The following is a 23,080-nucleotide window of genomic DNA, read 5'->3' as shown; positions in this document are numbered from 1 at the left end:
TAAGAGTCGGACATGACTGAGCGACTTCACTTTCACTTTTCACTTTCATGCATTGGAGAAGGAAATGGCAACCCACTCCAGTGTTCTTGCCTGGAGAATCCCAGGGACGGGGGAGCCTGGTGGGCTGCTGTCTATGGGGTCACACAGAGTCGGACACGACTGAAGCGACTTAGCAGCAGCAGCAGCAGCAGGACATTCCGGGTTATCACAGTTAGGGGTGGTGTGCTGCTGGCATCTAGTGGGTGGGGACCAGGGATGCTGATAAACATCCTACGGTGGCCAGGACAGCCCCACAACACAGAATGCTGCTGTTGTTGAAACGCTAAGTTGTGTGCAACTCTTTGTGACTCCATGGATGCGGCATGCCAGACTTCCCTGTCCTTCACCATCTCCTGGAGTTTGCTCACACTCATGTCCATTGAGTCGATGATGCCATCCAACCATCTCATCCTCTGTTGCCTTCTTCTCCTCCTGCTCTCAATGTTTCTCAGCATCAGGGTCTTTTCCAGGGAGATGGCTTTTTGCATATGGTGGCCAACGTATTGGAGATCATTCCAACACAGAATGATCCTTCCCCAAATGGCAGTAGTGCCAAGGTTGACAAATCATGTTGAAGATTAGGCTAAGGATTTTGAATTTCATTCTAAGAGTGATGGAGGGTATTAAGCAGGGAAGTGAGAGAAAGGCCTGGCTCTGTTTTCTTTTACAAACCTAGAGTACTGAAATCCAGTTCTTCCAGCTCTGACATGCCAACCTTATCAGATGAAATTTGAGTTGGAAAAAGAAGACTTCATAGCATTGGAGATCCCCTCAAAGTAAGCAATCCATTCTCCTTGGGCTGGTTGAACACATCTCCCAGAAGGAGTCTGTATCTGGTGCTTGGGTTTCTGCTTGCAGTGAAGAAAAGGATGGGAGTTGTAGCTTGATCTTTGACTTATAGCTGGTGCTGTGGCGTCTTCCAGTCTGGAGAGACTACCCAAGACAAGTTCAGCAGAGACAGTGAATAGACTTTCCTCCTAGTCGTTGGAGGAAAATTCAAAGTCTTTAGTTGCTGTTAACATATTGAAAAGCAGAGACGTTACTTTGCCAACAAAGGTTCGTCTAGTCAAGGCTATGGTTTTTCCTGTGGTCATGTGTGGATGTGAGAGTTGGACTGTGAAGAAGGCTGAGCGCCGAAGAATTGATGGTTTTGAACTGTGGTGTTGGAGAAGACTCTTGAGAGTCCCTTGGACTGCAAGGAGATCCAACCAGTCCATTCTGAAGGAGATCAGCCCTGGGATTTCTTTGGAAGGACTGATGCTAAAGCTGAAACTCCAGTACTTTGGCCACCTCATGTGAAGAGTTGACTCATTGGAAAAGACTCTGATGCTGGGAGGGATTGGGGGCAGGAGGAGAAGGGGACGACAGAGGATGAGATGGCTGGATGGCATCACTGACTCGATGGACGTGAGTCTGAGTGAACTCCGGGAGTTGGTGATGGACAGGGAGGCCTGGCGTGCTGCGATTCATGGGGTCGCAAAGAGTCGGACATGACTGAGCAACTGTCTGAACTGAACTGAACTGAACTGAACGTTTGTTCAGGCTAGAATCACGTGTAAGAGAAGAATCCGAACCAGGACAAGGTTCGTAGGTTTTATTACGATTTCTCAGCCTCAGCACTATTGATATTTTGGGCCAGGTCATTCTCTGTTGTGTGTGTGTTTGCTGGGATGGGGGCAAAGGGGAGGTGTCCTGTGTTTTTGTAGGATATTTAGCTGCATCGCTGGCCTCCACCCACTAGGTGTCAGTAGCAACCCCTTCCCCAATTGTGATAACCAAAAATGTCTCCAGACACTGTCGGTGTCTTGGGAGGTTGTGGGGACGGCAGAATTAGGTTGCAGGAAAGGCATAATTGCCCAAGATTGATGAAAGTTTAATGAGTCAGTATGTCATGGGTGTCCACAAATATCGCTATAAATTCCATGACCCTTCGGGGCGGGGGTCAGGTTGGGGAGCTACTGAAGGAGGTGGTCCTGCTTTTTCTGTGGGCATGTTCTGAGCTCCTTACCAGCTGTGCTGGTCAGCTTTTAAATTTAGCACCAAGTTCTTCTAGGGAAGAGGGACTAAGGGGACGCTAGCCCCAGGAACCCTCCAAGAACATTCCGCCCTTGGGCTTGATGTCCAGTACGTGTTCTCCATATGTGGGCACATTCACAGGCAGAGGCCCCCAGGGTAGCAAAGACACTCCACTTTCAGAGCTGGGTTAAGGCTTGACCTTGAGATAATGATAGAGCCTCTCATCATTTGTTGTTCAAGATGGTTATTCTCAACTGTTTATCCCAGCAGTGGTCTAAATTCCCCACAAGGGGCACTTCAGGATAGCTTCTGAAATATCAAATTCTTGCCAAAAAATATATTTCTATCTTTTTTACTTGGAGTGGAGATGGGGGGCATCCCCCATTTGTAGGGGTTCAGAGCGCACCTCTTCAGCCCAGCATTGTCTTTCCCACTTAAAAAACAGACAAACAAAAACCAAGAATGCAAATGAATGAAGATAATATTACCTGTAGTGAGCACTAATGAATGCTCATTTGCTTTAGTCGTGTCTGACTCTTTGTGACCCCATAGGCTGTAGCCTGCCAGGCTCCTCAGTCCATGAGGTTTCCTAGACAAGAATACTGGAGTGGGTTGCTATTTCCTTCTCCAGAGATCTTCCCAAACAGGGATCAAACCCTCATCTGTGTCTCCTGCATTGCAGGTGGATTCTTTACCCACTGAGCCACCTGGGAAGCCCCCATTTGTAAAGAGAATCCTCACTAATTTATTTGAGAAATATAAATTATTAATCCTCTTTGGCTACTTTGTTATTAATAGCAAGTTACTTGGAAATCCAAGGACAGAGGAGCCTGGTGGGCTACAGTCCATGGGGTCACAAAAGACTTGGACATGACTTAACAACTGAACAACAGCAACAACTCGGGAGTTTATGTTAGTTACATCAAGATTGTTCAGGACCAGAGCAGCAAAGGGTGCCAGGGCTGCAGTGAAGGATTCCTTCATTCTGTTTTATCTGCAAGGGGTGCCCCTTCCTGCATCATTTGATGGACAAAATCCTACTTCCCTTTCTTTTTTCTAACTTTATTGAGATATAATTGACATATAACACTGTAAGTTTAAGGTATACAATGTGATGACATATATAGAATTTTGCATGTATTTTGAAGTGACTGCCATGATCAGCTGAGTCAACACATCCTACCTGTCTGTTAGGGATTAACTCAAATGCACCTTGAGTGAAGGAGCCTTCCCTGATCACGCCCCTTCCCAGAGTGGATTGTGCTTCAGTCTTGTACTCGGTCTGGTTCATATGGCTTATTAGCACCTCAGTTCAGTTCAGTTCAGTCGCTCAGTCATGTCCGACTCTTTTCGACCCTATGAATCGCAGCACGCCAGGCCTCCCTGTCCATCACCAACTCCCGGAGTTCACTCAGACTCACGTCCATCGAGTCAGTGATGCCATCAGCCATCTCATCCTCTGTCGTCCCCTTCTCCTCCTGCCCCCAATCCCTCCCAGCATCAGAGTCTTTTCCAATGAGTCAACTCTTCGCATGAGGTGGCCAAAGTACTGGAGTTTCAGCTTTAGCATCATTCTTTCCAAAGAAATTAATTAATTAATTAATTAACACCTAGGACATATTATATTATATTTTTTAATTGAGGTGAAATTCACATAACATCAGTTTAACCATCCGAAAGTATACATTTCAGTGGCACTTAGTACATTCTCGATGTTGTAAGAACATCGCCTTTCATTCCAAAACATTTCTATCTCCAGGGGAGACCCTATACCCACTAAGCAGTCACTCCCATCTTCCCCTCCTCCCAGATCCTGGCAACCACTAATCTGATTTTTGTTTCTATGGATTTACTGATTCTGGGTATCTCATAAATGGAACCACACAATATGTGATTTTGTGTCTGGCTTCTTTCACCTAGCATCATGTTTTTGAGGCTCTACTACACAATACCGAAGCACATATCACTACTTCATTCATTTTCATGACTGAATAACACCTCTGTATGAATCATAGTTTGTTAATCTATTCATCCATTGATGGACATTTGGGCTGTTTCCCCCTTTGGCTACTATGAATGGTGCAACTGTGAAATTCATGTGCACATTTTTCTGTTCTCTTGGGCATATACCTAGGAGTGAAATTGCTGGGTCATACCATATCTGTATGTTTCATGGAATGGCTAAACTGTTTCGTAGAAGAGTGGCTATGGCATTTTACATGCCCAGCAGCAGTGTACAGGGTCCCAGTTTCTCCACATCTGTGCCAACACTTATTCTTTTTTTTTTTTTTTCATATTTTCCCTAGTCTTCCCCAGCCGACTAACTTGTTGATGGCTGGGATCATGCTTTAATTAGCATCAACACAAAGTAAGCCTTAATACAGGGACTGAGCTTGCTTCCTGTCCTTCCTCACTGGTGTCCCTGAGCTAGAATCTCTTCATCTGTAAAATGGTAATCTCTAGGCTATTAGGGGAAGAAATGAGATTGAGCCTTAGCTTGCCAAGATCAATGCCTGGTCCAGGGTGCTTTCTTTGTAAAGGTTTGCTGTAATTACCATGTTCATGACTTCCCAGGCCCAGGCCTCAGTAACTGTTGAATAAATGTTGAATAAATAAGTCAAGCCTTCGATATTGCTCAGTTAGTCTCCTTTTTTATTTCTACCAACTGTTCCCTGAGTTCCAGACAACTGTCTTGCAAGTTGATCACTCCTGAGACAGAGAGAAAGAATGGCTAGATCAATGGACCTGCTTTCCTGGAAAAACAGCATGAAAACCTTGATGTGCTTGTGTAGGGTGGGGGTGGGGGGCACAGGAGAGGGCTGCCAGCTTGTATCCTACTAATGGAGTGAAGGCTGAAAGAGCTTGACTTTTTTTTTCCTTTAGATGAAAAACAACCTTCTCAGAAAGGTGATGACATCAGCAAGCTGCCTTGTTGAGGGTTCAGTCAATGGCCCCAGGGAGGAGGCGAGCAGCCCTCTCTAGGAAGCACTCTACTTAGAGAGGGCTTGAGGGCCTCTTAGGAGCCGAGGGCTGGGAACTGGCCTTGGGTCCTTCTCTGTTAATCCATCTCTTTGCACTGGCAGTTGGGCCATGAGCAGGCTCCCACTGGGTCAGCCACGGGGCAGCTTTCTCTGGCTCCGTGGACCCTTCCAGAATCCACCTCCTCTCACCCTCAAACCCACTGGCTTTGTTCCTCCCTCTTTTCACTTGTTCTTCTCTGCCTGGCGTGTCCCCCTCCACACTTAACATGCCTCCAATCTCCCCTCAGTTGAAAGAGGGGCTGACTTTATTTTCTTGGGCTCCAAAATCACTGCAGATGGTGATTGCAGCCATGAAATTAAAAGATGCTTACTGCTTGAAAGGAAAGTTATGACCAACCTAGACAGCATATTAAAAAGCAGAGACATTACTTTGTAAACAAAGGTCCGTCTAGTCAAGGCTATGGTTTTTCCAGTAGTCATGTATGAATGTGAGAGTTGGACTAGAAAGAAAGCTGAGTGCAGAAGAATCGATGCTTTTGAACTGTGGTGTTGGAGAAGACTCTTGAGAGTCCCTTGGACTGCAAGGAGATCCAACCAGTCCATCCTAAAGGAGATCAGTACTGGGTATTCATTGGAAGGACTGATGTTGAAGCTGAAACTCCAATACTTTAGCCACCTGATGCGAAGAGTTGACTCATTTAAAAAGACCCTGATGCTGGGAAAGATTGAGGGCTGGAGGAGAAGGGGACAACAGAGGATGAGATGGTTGGATGGCATCACCGACTCGATGGACATGAGTTTAGGTAAACTCTGGGAGTTGGTGATGGACAGGGAGGCATGGAGTGCTGTGGTTCATGGGGTCACAAAGAGTTGGACACGACTGAGCGACTGAACTGAACAATCTCCCTTCACAGAGAGGCCTTGCCCGCCAACCACCTTGGCTGACGTGGCAGCCCCCCTGTGTGCCCCATCAGTCACCATCTCTGCCTGATTTTCTTGCTTTCTTTTTTACTGTTTATTTTTATTTGTGTTTTTAAATGAAATATTTCTAACAGAAAACAATACAATAATACCCACTTAAACATCTCCCAGACTTGACAAGGGCTAATATTCTGCTCTGCGTGCTTGCTTTAGATTTCCGCCCCCTACTTTACTGAGGTATAATTTATATACAATAAATGAAAAGTGGAAGTGTTAGTCACTCAGTTGTGTCCAGTTCTTTGTGGCACCATGGACTGTAGCCCACCAGGCTCCTCTGTCCATGCAATTCTCCAGGCTAGAATACTAGAATGGGTTGCCATTTCCTTCTCCAGGGAATCTTTCTAACCCAGGGACTGAACCCCAGCCTCCTGCGTTGCAGGCAGATTCTTTACCGTCTGAGCCACCAGGGAAGCCCATATGCTGTAAACACATACATCTGAAGTATATAGTGTATTGATCTGGTGGCAAGTGCGCCTGTGAAACAACTACCACAATCAAGATATAGAATATTTCTATCTTCCCCAGAAAGGGCCTGCATCTCCCTTGCCCTGCTGGAGTTTTCTTCCTAGTACTCAGCATTATCTGAAATCACCTCATTCATGACTTTTTTTTTAGTTTACTGTCTCCACTTCTAGAATGTATATTCCATGATGCAGGCATCATATCTCATTCCAGCCCAGGCACATAGTAGGCCCACAGGCAATCAGTGGAAGCCGTGGTAAGTACTCACTACCCTTGTGTGCTCACATCCTGACACATTTTGTGTGACGATGTCTGTAGGGTAGGTTGCTGGAGATGGAACTGTTGGGTGAAAGAATATTTATTCTCTTTTTGTTAATGCAAAGGAGACTGCTGTCTCCCTTTCCCTCATGTACCCAGCGTTTCTCAACCTCGACACTGTTGCCATTTGAGGTTGGGTCATTCTTTGTTTGGGGCGGTAGCTGTCCACTAGATATGGGTATTCTACAAAGGGAGGGGTACCAGGAGCATCCCCCACCATAGCTGTGACAACCCAAGATGTCTTCAGACATTGGCAAATGTGGCCTGGGGACAAAATTGTGCCCATCTCTAAACTACCTTCGATGACTAGATTGGTTAAATCTGGTTGAACCTGTTTATGCAGCTCAGCTGACTGAATTACAAATCTTGATCCCTGTGTATACAGTTGCATTATGAGATGAGATGCTGGTTCATTTAAGAAGCAGGGAAGGCATCAATCTGACTTACAAACCTGGGAGAAACCAAGCCCACAGGGCTTTCGAATGGCGTATCCCTGGCCTGGGCACCAGCATAATGCACAGCACTCCTTGCCTGGGGACAAACATGTATTCCAGGCCTTCGAGAACAAGAAGGAAACCCTTAGCTAATGTGTAAAGGGCTCTGAACGTCTCTGATTACTCAAGACCCTGAGTTGGCCATTTCTTTCTTGAAAAATCTGCAAGCTTGTGTGCCCAGAGCTGGACAGCAAGAATGTCAAGAGTGAAGGAAGACACATGGGAACCTCGTGACATGAAGAGACAGATCCCATCTGGGGGGCACTGCATTGTGCCCAGATGTTACCAGGTGGGGATGTGGGCTCAGCCTTGGCAGACCTTCCTGTTTTTCAAGAAAGGCAAGAAATCTAGGCTTTTTTGTGTGTGAAAGGCATCACACAAAAATTTTATAAATGTTTCTTGAATTTTATAAATGTTAGCAAGTAATTATTTGTTTGCTGCTGCTGCTAAGTCGCCTCAGTCGTGTCTGACTCTGTGCGACCCCATAGACATCAGCCCACCAGGCTCCCCTGTCCCTGGGATTCTCCAGGCAAGAACACTGGAGTGGGTTGCCATTTCCTTCTCCAATGCATGAAAGCAAAAAGTGAAAGTGAAGTTGCTCAGTCGTGTCCGACTCTTCGCGACCCCAAGGACCACAGCCTACCAGGCTCCTCTGTCCATGGGATTTTCCAGGCAAGAGTACTGGAGTGGGTTGCCATTGCCTTCTCCAAATTATCTGTTTAAACGTGATGTGAACCAAACAAAACGTATCTACAGGCTGCCAGTCAGCATGCTCTGAGTTGATTTCCAAGGTTGTTTCATGTTTGGTGACTAACTCAGTGGGTTCAGAAATATTTTGGTTTGACTCTTCATCCAGTCAACAAATGTTTATTGAGTATCTGCATGTACCAAGCATTGTTCTAGAGCTGCCACTTGGTATTGACTTGTTCAAATGACCGACACCAAAAGAGATAGAGATTAGGGGTGGGCGAGTGTGTGGGTGGACAAAGGATGGATGGATGGATAGACAGATAGATCAATCTCATCATTGAGAGATACATGCTAGAATATTACAGATAAAATAATATGATGTTTGGGAATTACTTCAGAATAAGATGAGGAGTTGGATGAGGGTTTAGGTGAATCAAGATTGGCCATGTGATGGAATTGTTGACGTTGAGTGATGGTGCTATCCGGAAGCCCCTTATACGCTTCTGTTTTCTTTTAAATGTGATTGGAGATTTCCCATACTAAAAATACTTGGGTTTTTATTTATTTATTTCTGGCTGTGCTGGGTCCCCGTTGCTGCTCGTGGGCTTTCCCTAGTTTAGACAAACGGGGGCTACTCTTCATTGCGGTGCACGGGCTTTTCATTGTGATATCTTTTGTTGCAGAGCCCAGGCTCTAGGGTGCAGGCTGCAGTAGTTGTGGTGCTCGGGCTTAGTTGCTCTGCGGCATGTGGACTCCTGGACTAGGGATCAAACCCGTGTCCTCCGCATGAGCAGGCAGATTCTCAACCACTGAACCACGATGGAAGTCCAAAATATTTGTTTTAATGTACTTATCAGAAAAGCACTCTAAAAGATACACAGGTAAAATAGCATCATGTCTGGGACTTGGTTTAAAATATGCAGCTAAAGTTTTTTACAAGTCAGGGTATAGATATGCTATGGTCTGAATGTCTGTGGTCCACTCCCCCCACCCCCTGGGAAGTTCACATGTTGGAATCCTAACATGAAATGTAACGGTGTTAGAATGCTTAGCCTTTGGGAAGTGATTAGGTCATGAAGGTGGAGCCCCCCATGAATAGGATTAGTGCCCTTATTAAAACTCCAGAGAGCTTCCCAGCCCTCTGCTAAGGAGTCTGCCTGAAGAGGGCCCTCAGCCAACCATGCAGGCACCCTGATCTACCAGTGTCCAGAACTGTGAGAGAGAAATTGCTGTTGTTTATAAGCTCCCCAGTCTGTGGTATTTTGTTATTATAGCAGCCTGTACGGACTAAGACAAGATGAAACATGTTGCAGCGTGTAGATAATTGGTATAATTGGGTGATGGGTATATGGAGATTAATTAAACTGGACTATTTAACTTGTATTTGAAATTTTCTACAATTAAAAAAATGTTTACAGGGATAAAGAAGTGGGGGCCTCTTGTTTCTTGGTACTGTTGGAAGGATGGAGTCACACAGTGGGTGCGTATGTGAACTTCCCACAGCTTCCCACAATTTGGTTGTATTAACAGCAAAGGAACAGATAATCTTCAGCAAGTGACGTCACAGTCTGAGCTTGCTGTGGTGAGGTTGGAAGCACAGGCTTTTTGTGGGCTCAGCCTGCAGGTTGAGAACAGATTTCTCAACCTGCTAAAATATTACAGATAAATAATATAATGTCTGGGAATTACTTCAAAACAGTATGAGAACCTGCAGGATGGTTTCCCTGCAGGGTGGTCTGCCTCCCTGGTATCCTGCTGGGAGGCAGAATAGCACAATGCTCAGAGAGTCTGGAATCCACCTCCCTAGGTCCAAGTGTTAGCACTACCACTTTCTAGCTCTGTGGCCTGGGACATGTTTCTGAGCCTCTGTCTCCTCCAAGCCTCAGTTCCCTCTTCTGTTAAATATGAAGATTAAACTAATAATTTCATGTAAAGTACTCAGCACAATACTTGGCATGTGGCATTTATTTATTATCATTATTGATGCTTTTGTTCTTACTATGTTGTTGCTGCTCTTAAATATTCTAAAAGCAGAACAAACTTTCTGAGATGGATGGAAGAAAATAATTGGGGAAAGAGGCTAAAATAACTCAGAAAAAGAGGTACCTTCTGTCAGCTGATCCACCCATAGAAGTCCATTTGTGAGCTGCTGGAATCAATTTCCTGCATGAGAGGTGCAAAAGAAATACAAGAAAAATGCAACTTCCTGATTATATCCTTTCTCCACAGAATGAGGTAGAACTCGGGGAGCTGCTTCTGTCACTGAATTATCTCCCGAGTGCTGGGAGGCTGAATGTTGACGTCATTCGAGCCAAGCAACTTCTTCAGACAGATGTGAGCCAAGGTTCAGGTACAGTGTGGCCCCTCCTTCTGCCATTGCTTTAACAAGGCGTCTATGTTTGTTTGACACGAGGGACTTGATTTCCTTTTTCTGCATCCTGGATGCTGTTAATTAATAGGACTTTCTGAGGATAAAATAGTATCCAGATCTAGTCTGTTAGTTCAAGAGATAAAATAAATGATCAGATGTCTCTTGGGATGAGACAGGTAAATGATACCATTCCATTTGAAGTGGGGGTTTGATCGAGACCAGGTGTGATAACTGTTGAACTCTAAATCCTCCTTGTACACATGCAGCCTGGAGGAAGTTACTTGCCTGTCCAGATGCTATGCTTCCCTGGTAGCTCAGCTGATAAAGAATCTGCCTGCAATGCAGCAGACCCTGGTTCGATTCCTGGGTCAGGAAGATTCCCTGGAGAAGGGAATGGCTACCCACTCCAGGATTCTGGCCTGGAGAATTCATTCCATGGACTGCATAGTCCACGGGGTTGCAAAGAGTGGTTCATGAGTGAGCCACGTTCACTTTCTGGATGCTATGCCTGCAGTGGAGACACCATGTTCCAGGTGGCGGTAGTGAGCACTGACGATGCTTTCTAGTCCGTGAGACCAGTGGACACCCTCTGAGGTTCTTTTTCTAGCTCATTTCAAATGTAGCATACATCTTTATAAATGCCAGCTCCGAAAACACTGCTGTATTTCAAATGTCTATAACACACCAATTTGAACGTGTCTTTTAATGAAATAGAACAGATTACATTCCCTCCTTATGTAGCTTTCCCATGACAGCAAAGGATATTATCTTGAAAGCAGTCATGGTTGCTGGGATCTCTTCAGCTCAGTGGTGGAAATATAGTCTTTTCTAAGTGCAATAGCTAAAATAAATTACTTTTGCTATAAAGTGACAGCTGAATTTAGAAGACAACTTGTATTCTCAAAAACCACATATTAAAAACAGATTTTGAAGGGGCCAGTGGAGGGAATGGTATTAAAGCTGGAGAGTTTCAGATTCACCACAGTGGGAGAGTCAGTATGGTAGGATGATTAAGAGCTCCTGAGTAAAACTGCCTGGAACCAAATCCTAGTTCTACTTCTTATAAATGATGTGGCCTTGGGGAAGTTACTTAACCTCTATAAACCTCAATTCTCCATCTGAAAAATTGAGATAACAGCATTTATCTCATTGGGTTGTTTATACAAACATAAAATTAGATAATGTACATGAATTTCTTTGTAAGCTGTAAAGTGATCTAAGAATAATAGTTATAATTCTGCCATCTCCATTTTCCCCTGTATGGGCTTTGGGCTCACTGACATGATGATGGGTTTCTAAGGCCAGAAAAACTAGGACAGGCTCTGGGTCTAGCTATTCTTTCACTAGCCTTATCTTAATGCAAATCATTTCCTATTTGAGTTCTCAGTTTCTTCATCTGTAAAATGAACACAATGCCTGACACATGCGGGGAGCTCAGTAAATCTTGCATGTCTAGAGAAAGAGAGAAAAGCGTGAGCAGAGAAGAAGCTGGATGGGAAAAAGAAAAAAATATGTGGATAGATGGGGAAATGGATGAATGAAAGAAGGAGTGGAAACCTGGAATGGATGGACTGATGGAAGATGAAAGAATGGGTAGGTCACTGGGTCGAATGGTTGGAAAGTTAGGTGAATGGATGGATTGGGTTTCATGATCTCCAACACTCTATTCTCAGACCCATTTGTGAAAATTCAGCTGGTACATGGACTCAAGCTTGTGAAAACAAAGAAGACATCCTTCTTAAGAGGCACAATCGATCCCTTTTACAATGAATCCTTCAGCTTCAAAGTTCCCCAAGAAGAACTGGAAAATGCCAGCCTAGTGTTTACAGGTAGGTGGTGTTCCAGACATTGAGAACTACAGGTGAGACATATTCAACGTATTGTCCTAGGGATAGAAGGTGATCTCGAGAGGGTGATATTTAAGAACTTCATGTCTGGTATTTAGCTGCCTGGGTTTGAACTCACCATTTGTGAATTTGGAAAAGATTTATAGAACCACAAAGTATAATCATTGCAAATGCGAATTTTGAAGCCAGATTTCCTGGCACTTCCACATAATTACTAAAGTCTTAGGCAAGTTACTTAGCCTCTCTGAGCTTCAGTTTCTGTCATCTACAAAATGTGGGCAATAATAGTACTTGTTTCATAGGTTTGTTTGAAGATGAAGTGACTTATGACTTTGAGATAATCCTAAGTACTAGGAGAGCTTTGATGATATGATGATTCAAGTAGCTTATGGTCTAATAGGGAAACATAAGAAAATATGATCACCTAACTCAGAGAGGAGGATTTTGAAAGGCTTCCCAGAGGACATGGCATTTAAGTAAAGACTTCAGGTGCCACACTCTGGCTGAATCTATTGTTTCCAAAGTATAATTTAATCTACTGTTTCCAGGATGTATTGGTTATCTATTGCTGCAAAATCACCCCAAACTTTAGTGGTTCAAAACAATCAATATTTATTATCTCATATTTGCTGTGGGTCAAGAATCCAGGCATAGCTTTGCTTGGTGCTTCTGGCTGAGGTTCTCTGACAGGGCTGCAGTTAATGTATTGGCTTGGGCTTCAGTCTCATCTGAAGGCTCACCTGAAGATCGGGTGGGGATCTGTTTTCAATCTTCTTCACATAGTTGTTGGCAGGATTCAGTTCCTTGCAGGATGTTGGCTTGGGGCCTCAGGTCCTTCCTGGATTTTGGCCAGTGACTTTGCCCAGTTACTTACCACATGGTCTGCTTCATAGCACAACTTACAATGTGGCAACTGGCTTAAAGTGGGCAAATGAGGGGGTGAGAGAGGATGAGCAAGAGGGAAGCTATAGTCCTTTTGTAACCTAGTCTTGGAAGTGACAACCTATCACTTTTGCCGTATTCCACTCATTAGAAGCAACTCACTAGGTCCAGCTCACATTCAAGAGGCAGGGATTGTACAAGGGTGTGGATACTGGGAGGTAAGGATCACTGAAGCCATTTAGAAGCTGCCCTCATCCACCACCACAACATAGATTTAATAGAGTAATGGTCACTAATCCTGTGTCCTTTTCATAGACTTCACCTGTATTATTGCTAATATTCATCATAGTCCACCCTGTCAAGTCAACATCATCCTCATCAATTTACAGGGCAAGCAGCTGAGGCTTAAAACACGAGCAATCAACCCAGGGGCTCCAGCTGGTAGACAGGATTCAAGCTCTGGTCTTGCTGGCTCCTAAGATCAAGGGATCTGCATTTCTTCAAGCAGCAAGGTCATGATGGCATTAGGGATCTGACCTCATATTTTGAGAAGTCTTGATCCAGAGTAATTGGAAACCATCATCTGTTTAGATCCAGTCTAGAATCCTTGGCTTACAGGTCTCCTGAGAAAGCAGGCTGTAACTGAAAAATCCTTGCATGCAGTCCTTCCACTGAACAACCTTATTGCCTCTCATCCACAAGACTGCAGATATTCCATGCTCCAAGACCCCTCCAGGCAGGCTGGTCTGGGGTTTGTCAAGACCTGTCACCCCGAGAGTCTGCATCCAATCAGGGCCGCCTGCCCTAGCAGAGGTCATGATTTCTGATAGAACCTGTGATGGCTTCTGTCCAGATTGAGTTACCAACAGACAGGGACCCCACTTTCCACAGTGTTGCAGGTCAAGACAGAAGACAGGGATTCCATCGACTCCTTAAAGGTGGCGAGCAGGCAGTGGGAGCCATATTGAACCAAGACTGGATCCAAGCATGGAATACGATTCCTCCCTCCCTCCTGAGAATAAAGGACCTATTGCATGTTTAGATCAGGAAGGGATTGGGGGAGTGGGGCATTGAGAGCCCATGTGGAAAGTCCTGACACTTTTATATTTTACTTAAAATTTTATGACCAAAGTATCACATGCTTGTGAGTGATACAACTGAAGGAAGTGTATGAATGGAGAATCAGAAGAACAGAGGGGTGCACTGCATAGCTTGGGTCCTTTGTGGCCTTGGGCAAGATCTGTGTGGTTCAGTTCTCTAATCTGTAAAACAGGGAAACCATACAAGGAGACCTCAAAGGACTATTACCTAGATTAAAAGAGATCCATTCATAATCACTGCTAAGCACTGTGTCAAGCGCAGAGCAAGCCCTCAGCCCTCAGGAAATCATACTCTCATCCTCACTTCCTTCCAGGCCCTTCTCCCTGAAGTCACCACCTTTAACGCCCTGGTGTATCCCACTCCACACTTTTCTCCTTGTTCACACAAATGTCATCCACATACGGAAGAGTCAGTTCTTTTAAACAGTTATTCATTAATTCCAAAACTGTGTATTTAGCAATCCCTGCTCTCTTGTGAAAGTTTCTGGACCATTCTGTGGACATCATTCTGAAACTTGCTCCTGTTTCAGGAACAGTGAATGTGTTCAGTCCCTCCAGGTCAATGCAGATATGGATGGATCTAAGTCCTTATTTTTAATAACTACATCGTATACCATCATGTGGCAGACTATGATAAAAAGCCAAGGAGCAGGGATGGAAGTGTGTGACAGAGCATCAGAGCTCGTGATAGGAACTCTGCAGGACCCTCCCCAGAGGACAGAAAATAATTGCATACAGTTCTGAGTTTATTTATTTATTTTTTCTTCTGTTTATTTGTTTATTTTACTTTACAATATTGTATTGGTTTTGCCATACATTGACTTGAGTTTATTTGTTTTTTGAGCTACTTTAGATCCCATATGTGAAGCCCATACGGCTGAAGTCTCAAACTGTAGCGGCACTCCCATCCCCCACCCCAGCTCACACCCTGCATCCCTGTTTTGACACCCCCCACCCCCAGCTCCGGGGGGCTGTTGTCGTCTGTGGCCATCAGACAAGGCCTGTACTCTCCATTCGTGGAAGACCTGCATCTCTCCTTTAAAGGCCTTAGCTCAGGTTTTTCAGGTTAAAAGCCCATTGAAAATTTTCTTTGTAGAGTAGGAAGGATTGCAGACTTCTGTGTCCCCCTAAGCGAGGGAGCCAGTACTTTTGCCTAGAAAATCCCATGGACGGAGGAGCCTGGTAGGTTGCAGTCCATGGGGTCGCTAGAGTCCGACTCGACTGAGCGACTTCACTTTCACTTTTCACTTTCTTGCACTGGAGAAGGAAATGGCAACCCACTCCAGTGTTCTTGCCTGGAGAATCCCAGGGACGGGGAAGCCTGGTGGGCTGCCGTCTATGGGGTCGCACAGAGTCGGACACGACTGAAGTGACTTAGCAGCAGTAATCGAGGGAGTCAAGCCTGGCTGCGCTTTGGAATCAGCTGGGAGTTTTCACCTGCTGCCAGTGGCCAGATCCCACCACAGAGACTCTGGTTCAGCTAGGTTAGCTGGGGTCCTGGGCTCTTTAGAAATATGTGTATTTTAAGGCACCCCAGACATTTCTAATGCTCAGTCAGGGTTCCGAACCACAGCTTTGAGTGAAAATCCCCGCTGGGGTGGCATTTGCAGAAAGACCACTGGCTGGAATAATAGAGAAATGTGGATTGAGCTGGGAGCTATCTCAGGAAAACTGTGACTCTCTGGAATTCGAATCCATGAGGTTCTAACTTGCTTTATTTATCAGCTGGGGAAAGAGCTGTCACCTCCAGGCTAAGGATCTGAAACCCAGCCCATTAGCATGTTTCCAAACACTTCCTAACAAAGGGAAGCTTGATCTGCAATTTAAGCGTTTGCCGAGAATCCTGGTAAAAGCCTGTAATTAGCCGGTGGGCTGGGCTTTCTGAGCAGTTCGTTCCTGTGTGGGATGAGGTTCTTCAGCAGTTTTCAATCAGGTAATTTTTGCAGCTGAAGTTTAAAAGAAAAGAGAGGGGAAATGGCTTTTTGATTCCTGAGACAGCAGCGTGTGGTCCAGAGACCTTCTAGAAAGTAAAGTGGAGTTGGCCACTGAGGTTATTGGGCTGTTATTGGAAGTAGGAGCTAAAAAGAAAGGAAAGAAAAACAGAAATGTAGCTTGATAACAGCTCTTTGAAAAATTAAAAATAGAATTGCCATATGATCCAGCATTTCTGCTTCTGGGTATATGCCCAAAAGAATTGAAAGCAGAATTCAAGACATTTGCACACTCGTGTTCATAGCAGCCTTATTCACAACAGCTAAAAAGAGCAGAGGAGGAGGGGTGGGGGTTGAGGAATGGCCAACCTAAGTGTCCACTCATGGGTGCATAAATGGATAAACAGAATGTGGTGTATACATACAGTGGCATGTTGCTCAGCCTTAAAACAAGGGAAACTGATACATGATCCAACATGAGTGAGCCTAGAGGTCATTATGCTAAGTAATAATGAAAGTGAAAGTGAAGTCGCTCAGTCGTGTCCGACTCTTAGAGACCCCATGGACTGCAGCCTACCAGGCTCCTCCGTCCATGGGATTTTCCAGGCAAGAGTACTGGAGTGGGTGCCATTGCTAAGTAATAAGCCAGATACAAAAGGACAAATACTGTATCATTCTCCTTATATGAGGTACTTAGAGTAATCAAACTGATAAGAGACAGAAAGCAGCATAGGTTATTAGGGGTGGAGGGGAGGGGAGAATGGAAAGTTAGTGTTTAATGGGTAGAGAATTTTAGTTTGGGAGCATGTAAAGATTCTGGAGATGGATGGTGGTGATGGCTGCACCATGTGGATTGTCTTAATGCCACTGTATACCTTGGGGCTTCCTGGATGGCTCAGCAGTGAAAAGTCCACCAGCAGTGCAGAAGATGTAGGAGACGCGAGTTCAGTCCCTGGGTCAGGAAGAGCCCCTGGAGGAGGGAATGGCAACCCACTCCAGTATTCTTGCCTGCAGAATCCCATGGACGGAGGAGGCTGCTGGGCTGCAATCCATAGGGTTGCAAAGAGTCAGACTTGACTGAAACAACTGTGCGTGCACGAATACCTTAAAATGGTTACAATGGTAAATTTTATGTTACATGCATTTTACCACGATTTTAAAAAGCAAGAAGATAAGAAATGCAGCTTAAGCTCCATAGAACCCCAGGGTTTCCTGGTAGTTCCTGGAGGCTGAGGCCGGAGCTTCGCAGACTGTCCTCTCTAAGGGGTTTAGAACAGTGGTTAGGGGCCAGATCCTTGAGCAAGATTCCCAGGGTTCACTCTGTGATCTTGGCACTTTTCTCAGCTTCTCTTTGCCTCAGCTTCCTCATCTGTAAAATGGGGACAGTGGTCCTGACTTCAGTAGATTGTGGTCAAGCCCAAAATGAATTAATACATATGAAGGCTTAGAATGGTGCTTGGCTCAGAGAAAGTGCTCCTTAAGTACTGGCTACTATTATTACTACTAGACAGACACCAAATTTATGCAGCTAGATGCCATCTTAAAGCTTCTGAAAGAAGATGGGTTATTATATATAAATAAATACTTTGTTCTAGCCACTTTATCAGTTTGGACTCTGAGATTCTGTGCAAAGCTCAAAAAGGGAAGGAAGCACTTATTTTGTAGACTTACCTGGGTTGGGTATTTTCTCTTCCAATCACTCTCCTTCCTGGTGTCAGAAGAAGGCCGTCTGTCTGCTTGGAGGTGAAGTTTTGGGGTGCTTGCTAGATTAAAAGTAGCTGAAGTTCATGTCCTGATCCTCTGGCCTGGCCTTCTGAAAAGCATTCAAAGCTCGACCTCATCTGGTGACTGTAGTCAAGAGACAGTTAGCTTAGAAAAGGTTCCCAGCACCTGGGGGCAGCAGGAGTAGGGTGAGTGACCATCTTTCTGTCTGTGTTAGAAAGAATCAAACTCTCCAGCAGTGATCCTAACCTCTGCACATCATTAGATTTTCTAACCCCATCTGTACGTTAGTATTACATGGGGTCTTAAAAATATCCTGATGCCCAGGCCCGGAACAACTATATCAGCTGGAGCACCTGTATCTTGGATGGGGTGGGTGTATCTTTCAAAGCTCCCCACGTGGATCTCTTGTGCAGTCTGGACTGGCAAGCATTTGCCTTCCTGTTCTGCCTCCCTCCCCATCTCGCTGTCTGCTTGGAGGCCTCCCAGACCCCTCTCTGAGAGTGAGTTCCAAGGCACCTGGTCTGTTTTCCATAATTGCTTGGCTTTCTGCAGCTGTAGCATCAAATTGGTTAATTGAATCTGCTGGTGAGATGAGACGGGTAGAGAGGCGTGGAGGAGAGTGAGAAGGGAGGTCTGGGGCACAGTGTGCCACCCTCTTGCCTGGAAAGACCTCAGAGTTGAATGGGCACCAGAGGACATGCTGGAAAAGTGTCAGGGTTTGGGACGTGGGGCAGTGGTTTTCCAGTGGAGGAGAGGAGGGCAAGCCAGCCTGAGAGGGGCATAGCCATTCTGTGAGAGCCAGAAACTCCCTTGAGATCGAGATGCCATGGATTTGTTCCAGGGTACAGATGTTCCCCAACATCTGGCCTTGGCCCACGTATGCTCTGCCTCCTCTCTGCAGCCTCCTGCATGCTCTGACTTCTCCCCTCCTGGACCTACTCACTGGGCAGCAGGCCCATCTCTGCCTCCTAGAGAGATGGTTGCTCAGAGTATGGATTAAAGTGTGCAATTTGGTTCAGATATCACCTTTACCACTCGGCAAGTGCGTGTGACCTTGGGCAATTGAGATCTCTCTTCTGAGCCTCAGGTTCCTCCTCTGTTTCTTCCAGTCTCAACAGTTCAGGTAAAAAGCTTTGGGCAGTGCCTTGTACTTGGGTGTTGCTCAATAAATACCGGATTGATTATGATGATGATGGTGAGATGGATGGATCTGCCATAGAGGAGGGGACCCTGGAATGACCCAGACTTGGGTTTGAACCTTGGCCCCACTGTGAACCAGCTGTGTGACTTCAAGAAAATTACCCCACCTCTTTGAATCCCAGCTTTCTCTTGTGTAAAATCCAGCATGTCATTCCTATTATGGGAATTAAACACAGGTCAGCTTGTGGACCTGTCCATCCAGAAATGACCACTTGGAAATTCATACCTGCTGTTCTAATCATTGCAAAGTGCATGAGAATCAAAACGCTGACACTTTTGAGGTTAGCCGCTCAGCCCAGCACCTGACTCCTCACCTACACACCAGCATCCCACATCTGCCAGAAGCTACAGTGTCCGGGAACCAGGGCTGGACACTAAAGCTGTGTGGACTCAGTGCCAGAACCAGGCCAGCTTGTGCTGCCTGCAGTGCCCTGGGGGTGGAAGCATGTGAGGAGCTGGCAGTGGGCACTTGGCTCCATCCAGACCCGGTCATGGGCAGTGAGCAGCAGAGTGGGGAAACTAGAGCCTCGGCTTTCTAGCCAGAGGGCCTTGAAAGTGGATCCCTGAGGGCCAGAGTGGGAAAGATGCAGAGAGGACGCAGCACCAAAAGGGATCCAGTGAGCTTGTGTGTGAACTGCTAAACTCATCCTCAGGCTGTGCAGGAGTGGAAATGACCCCACACAGTGTATCAGAGACTGAGACCAGAACTGCAGGGTAGACCACCAGGCCCTGAGCTGGCCCCTGGGGGACGCACGTGATGGGCAGAGAGTAATAACACTGCAGAGGCTTTGAAAACTGACCAGTCACTGGAGTAACGGCACATGAAGGCAGGTTAGAACTTGTGCTCTGAGCCTAACCTGTGATCAGCTGCCTGCTACAAGTAAAAAAGATCAACATATTCAGTAGAATTGGGACAACACCTATACTGTCATAAGATTTGAAATACCCAGGTTGCAATCCCAAATTACCTGATGTATGAAGACTGAGCAAAATTTGACACATTCCTAGAGTTAATATAATCAACAAACATTAACCACAAGATGACCCAGATATTGAAATTATCAAAGACATTAAAACAGCTATTATAACCATGCTTCAGAAAGTAAGGGTGAACCATCTTGAAAAGAACGATAAGATAGAGAAGATCAACAGACCCGCAGATACAGGAATAGAAGGTATAAAAAAGAACCAAATGGAAAATTTAGAGCTGAAAAGTACAATAACTGAAATAAAATATTCATTGGATGGACTCAATAGCAGAATGGAAATAACAGAGGGAAGAGTTTGTGAACTTGAAGCGAGATCAGGAGAAATTAGGCAATCTGAACAACAGAGAATAAAAAATTCTCTGAGTGGTGGCAGGGGAGAGGGAAAGAATAGAAAAAAGACCTATGGAGAAATATTAAAAAGTCTAATGTTCATGTCACATGGATCTCAGGAGAGAAGAGAAACAGTGGGGAGCATTGGGATGGGGGTGAGTGACTCCAGCTCAACAGAACCAGTACTGTCCTTCCCTTCCCAGAAAGCATCAACATGTCATGAGTAGACAGTATTACATGTGGACAAGGTCAGCTCGATCCAGCTTCACACTCTGTGTGACTGCAGGGAAGTTGCTTTACCTCTTCGAGCCTCAGTTTTCTTGTCTGAACAATGGGAACAGTAATATTTGAGGTTATCGTGAGCCTCCTATGTACTCGTTATCTCACTTATCTTTCAGCACCGTATAAGGTCTGATCTCTTTGATGGCTATTTTTCAGTTGGGGAAACTGAAGCTCAGAGAAGGGAAATGCGATGAGTTTAATCAACTGCAAAGACTGAGAGAGCATCCCCACAAGTTCTGTCTTCAATTCAGACACCCAGCTCAGGGATCCCCAGAAACACCTTCACTTCAGGCCGGTCGGCTACAAATTCACAAGCCCTGTGACCACACTCAGGTTTAATAATTTACCAGAATGACACACAGGACTCAGGAAAGCACTATTTATGACCACAGTTTTATGATAGTGAAAGGATGCAAATTAGAATCCGTCCACCAACTCGGTGGACATGGATTTGGGTAGACTCCGGGAGTTGGTGATGGACAGGGAGGCCTGGTGTGCTGCGGTTCGTGGGGTCGCAAAGAGTCAGACGCGACTGAGCAACTGAACTGAACCGAGGAAAGAGACGCTCAGGGCAGAGTCCAGAGGGTCCTGTCATCCTCTTCCTGTGGAGTCATGGGTGGCAGTACCTCCTCCTGGACACAAGGGGGTGACAGTGTGCATACAGTATTGCCAACGAAGGAGCCTTTGATTAGAGTTTTAACTGGGGCTTGATCACACTCTGTCCAGTGGCCGACCTTCCATCTCCAGCACCACCTGGAGGTCCAACTTGTGCCTCAGTCATGACGGGTCTGAACTGAACTGAGTGACTGAAAGCTCCCATCATAAATCACATTGTTAGTCCCACGGCCAGAGCCCCCAGGCACACAAAGGCATGCCTGCCAGACACCCCAGGGTCTTGGAGATCACCTCCCGGGAGCCAAGGGCATAGACCAGACCTCGCTTTGGGTAAGTGAATTCTTCATTGCACAGCAAGTCACTAGTCACTTGTGCCAAGTCACCCAGCTGGTGAGTGGCTGAGCCAAGCTTCCCACTCAGTCTGTTTGGTTCCAACTGACTCTTCAGCATACACTTATGTGTGTATGAGTCACCTGGGGGAATCTTGTTAAAATGCAGATTCCCAACCAGTCTGAGATAGGACTTGAGCATCTATATTTCTAATACGTTGCATGGCACCAGTGCTGTTATGAGGACCACAGTTTGAATAGCAAGAAGACCCTCCTCTGTTCTCCCACGTTACTCCAATATATGGAGAAGCAGGAGGGGGCAGATCAAATAGAACCTGTAGGGCCAGAAGCTTGCAGCTTTTTCCAGGTGCTTTGCGATACTTTGGGGGGGTTTTGACTGGGAAGTGATAGGATTTGGATAATGTTCTAAAGTTTCATTCCAGCTATTGAGTCGAGAATGGGCTGTCAGGGAGCTGGTAGGGGAGTGAGAAGTCCATGTGTGAGGCTGTATGCTGATGATCCAGGGGAGAGGTAAAGGTGGCTTGGGCCAGGGAGGTGGCAGAGGGAATTCAGAGAAATGACATGATAGGATGTAATTACGTTGGCAGAGACAACAAAACATACCAGTGGATTAGATGTAAAGGACAGTTCCCTATCTTGGCAAGGTACTTGACTCTGAACTAGGATTTCCTTGTTTGTAGATCTCAGCTGCCACCTCACAGGGTGATGCAGGGACAAAAGGAAATTGTGTTTGCCGCAGGCTTGGCACAGTGCTTGGTGGGGGTTCTGTGGATTGTGGCTTTGACCTTGCACGTGGGTAGAGGCCAAGTCATCAGGAGGTGGAGGCGGAGACCTGCCGTAGTGGGGCTCCCCTGGCAGAACATGGGGCCCCCAGCAGCACCCCCACCTCACCTCTCCTCCAGAGAGCTCCTTGAGGCTACCAGAGTCCACTCAGGGGGTAAAACTTGGCTGGATCTTAAACATTCATTTTGGGTTGCAGTGGCAGCCTTTGAAGACCAGGCCAGCTGCCCGAGTTCCTGGGGACCTTTATTCCACTTGCGTGGCTGTTTAATGATTTTGGTGCCTTTGGATGAAGCCTCATTCCAGACAAGTCCCCATGAGGGCCACCATCAGGGGGCTGGGGATTTATCCAGTCGTCCGTGTCCCTCAGGGCCTGAGAAAGGGGAGCCAGTGGAGGCCAGGTTCGGCCTTGCCTGTACCTCAGTGCTAGCTGCAAGCAGTCAGGCTCGGCAGCTGAGGCCAGCAAATGGGAGAGGGGGCTGGCTTGTGTGTGGAATAAAGGCAGAAATCGAGAGTATCCTTTCAGACATCCCTTCTGTCCGTTGCCTCATCCTGGCCCTGCCAACCCAGAGCTGCCAGTCAGCTGGAGAAGGCTTAACCTTTAAAATGTCAGGGCCTGCAGGGCACAAGCTGTAGTGTTACCTGTCTCTCTATATTTCAAGGATAGCCTTTGCTGTAGTGGTATTTCCAGAGCTAT

The 23,080-nt window shown here is 45.9% G+C and overlaps 1 protein-coding gene across 3 annotated transcripts in view; it reads left to right on the top strand.

Moving 5' to 3' along the window:
• The window catches only part of SYT17 (synaptotagmin 17), an 88,693-nt gene that overhangs the window by 42,337 nt on the left and 23,276 nt on the right, over window positions 1-23,080 (top strand). For all 3 annotated transcript variants that reach the window (XM_061401262.1, XM_061401263.1, XM_061401265.1), the window contains exons 6-7: window positions 10,211-10,331; window positions 12,026-12,181. In XM_061401262.1, coding sequence (XP_061257246.1) covers window positions 10,211-10,331; window positions 12,026-12,181 — 277 coding nt within the window. The remainder of the gene's footprint in view (window positions 1-10,210; window positions 10,332-12,025; window positions 12,182-23,080) is intronic.

This window comes from Bos javanicus, chromosome 25 (assembly GCF_032452875.1).
Source record: "Bos javanicus breed banteng chromosome 25, ARS-OSU_banteng_1.0, whole genome shotgun sequence".
NCBI classification, from domain to species: Eukaryota; Metazoa; Chordata; class Mammalia; order Artiodactyla; family Bovidae; genus Bos; species Bos javanicus.
The sequence above is the reverse complement of the archived record's forward strand: the minus strand, read 5'-3'. Positions and strand labels throughout refer to the sequence as shown.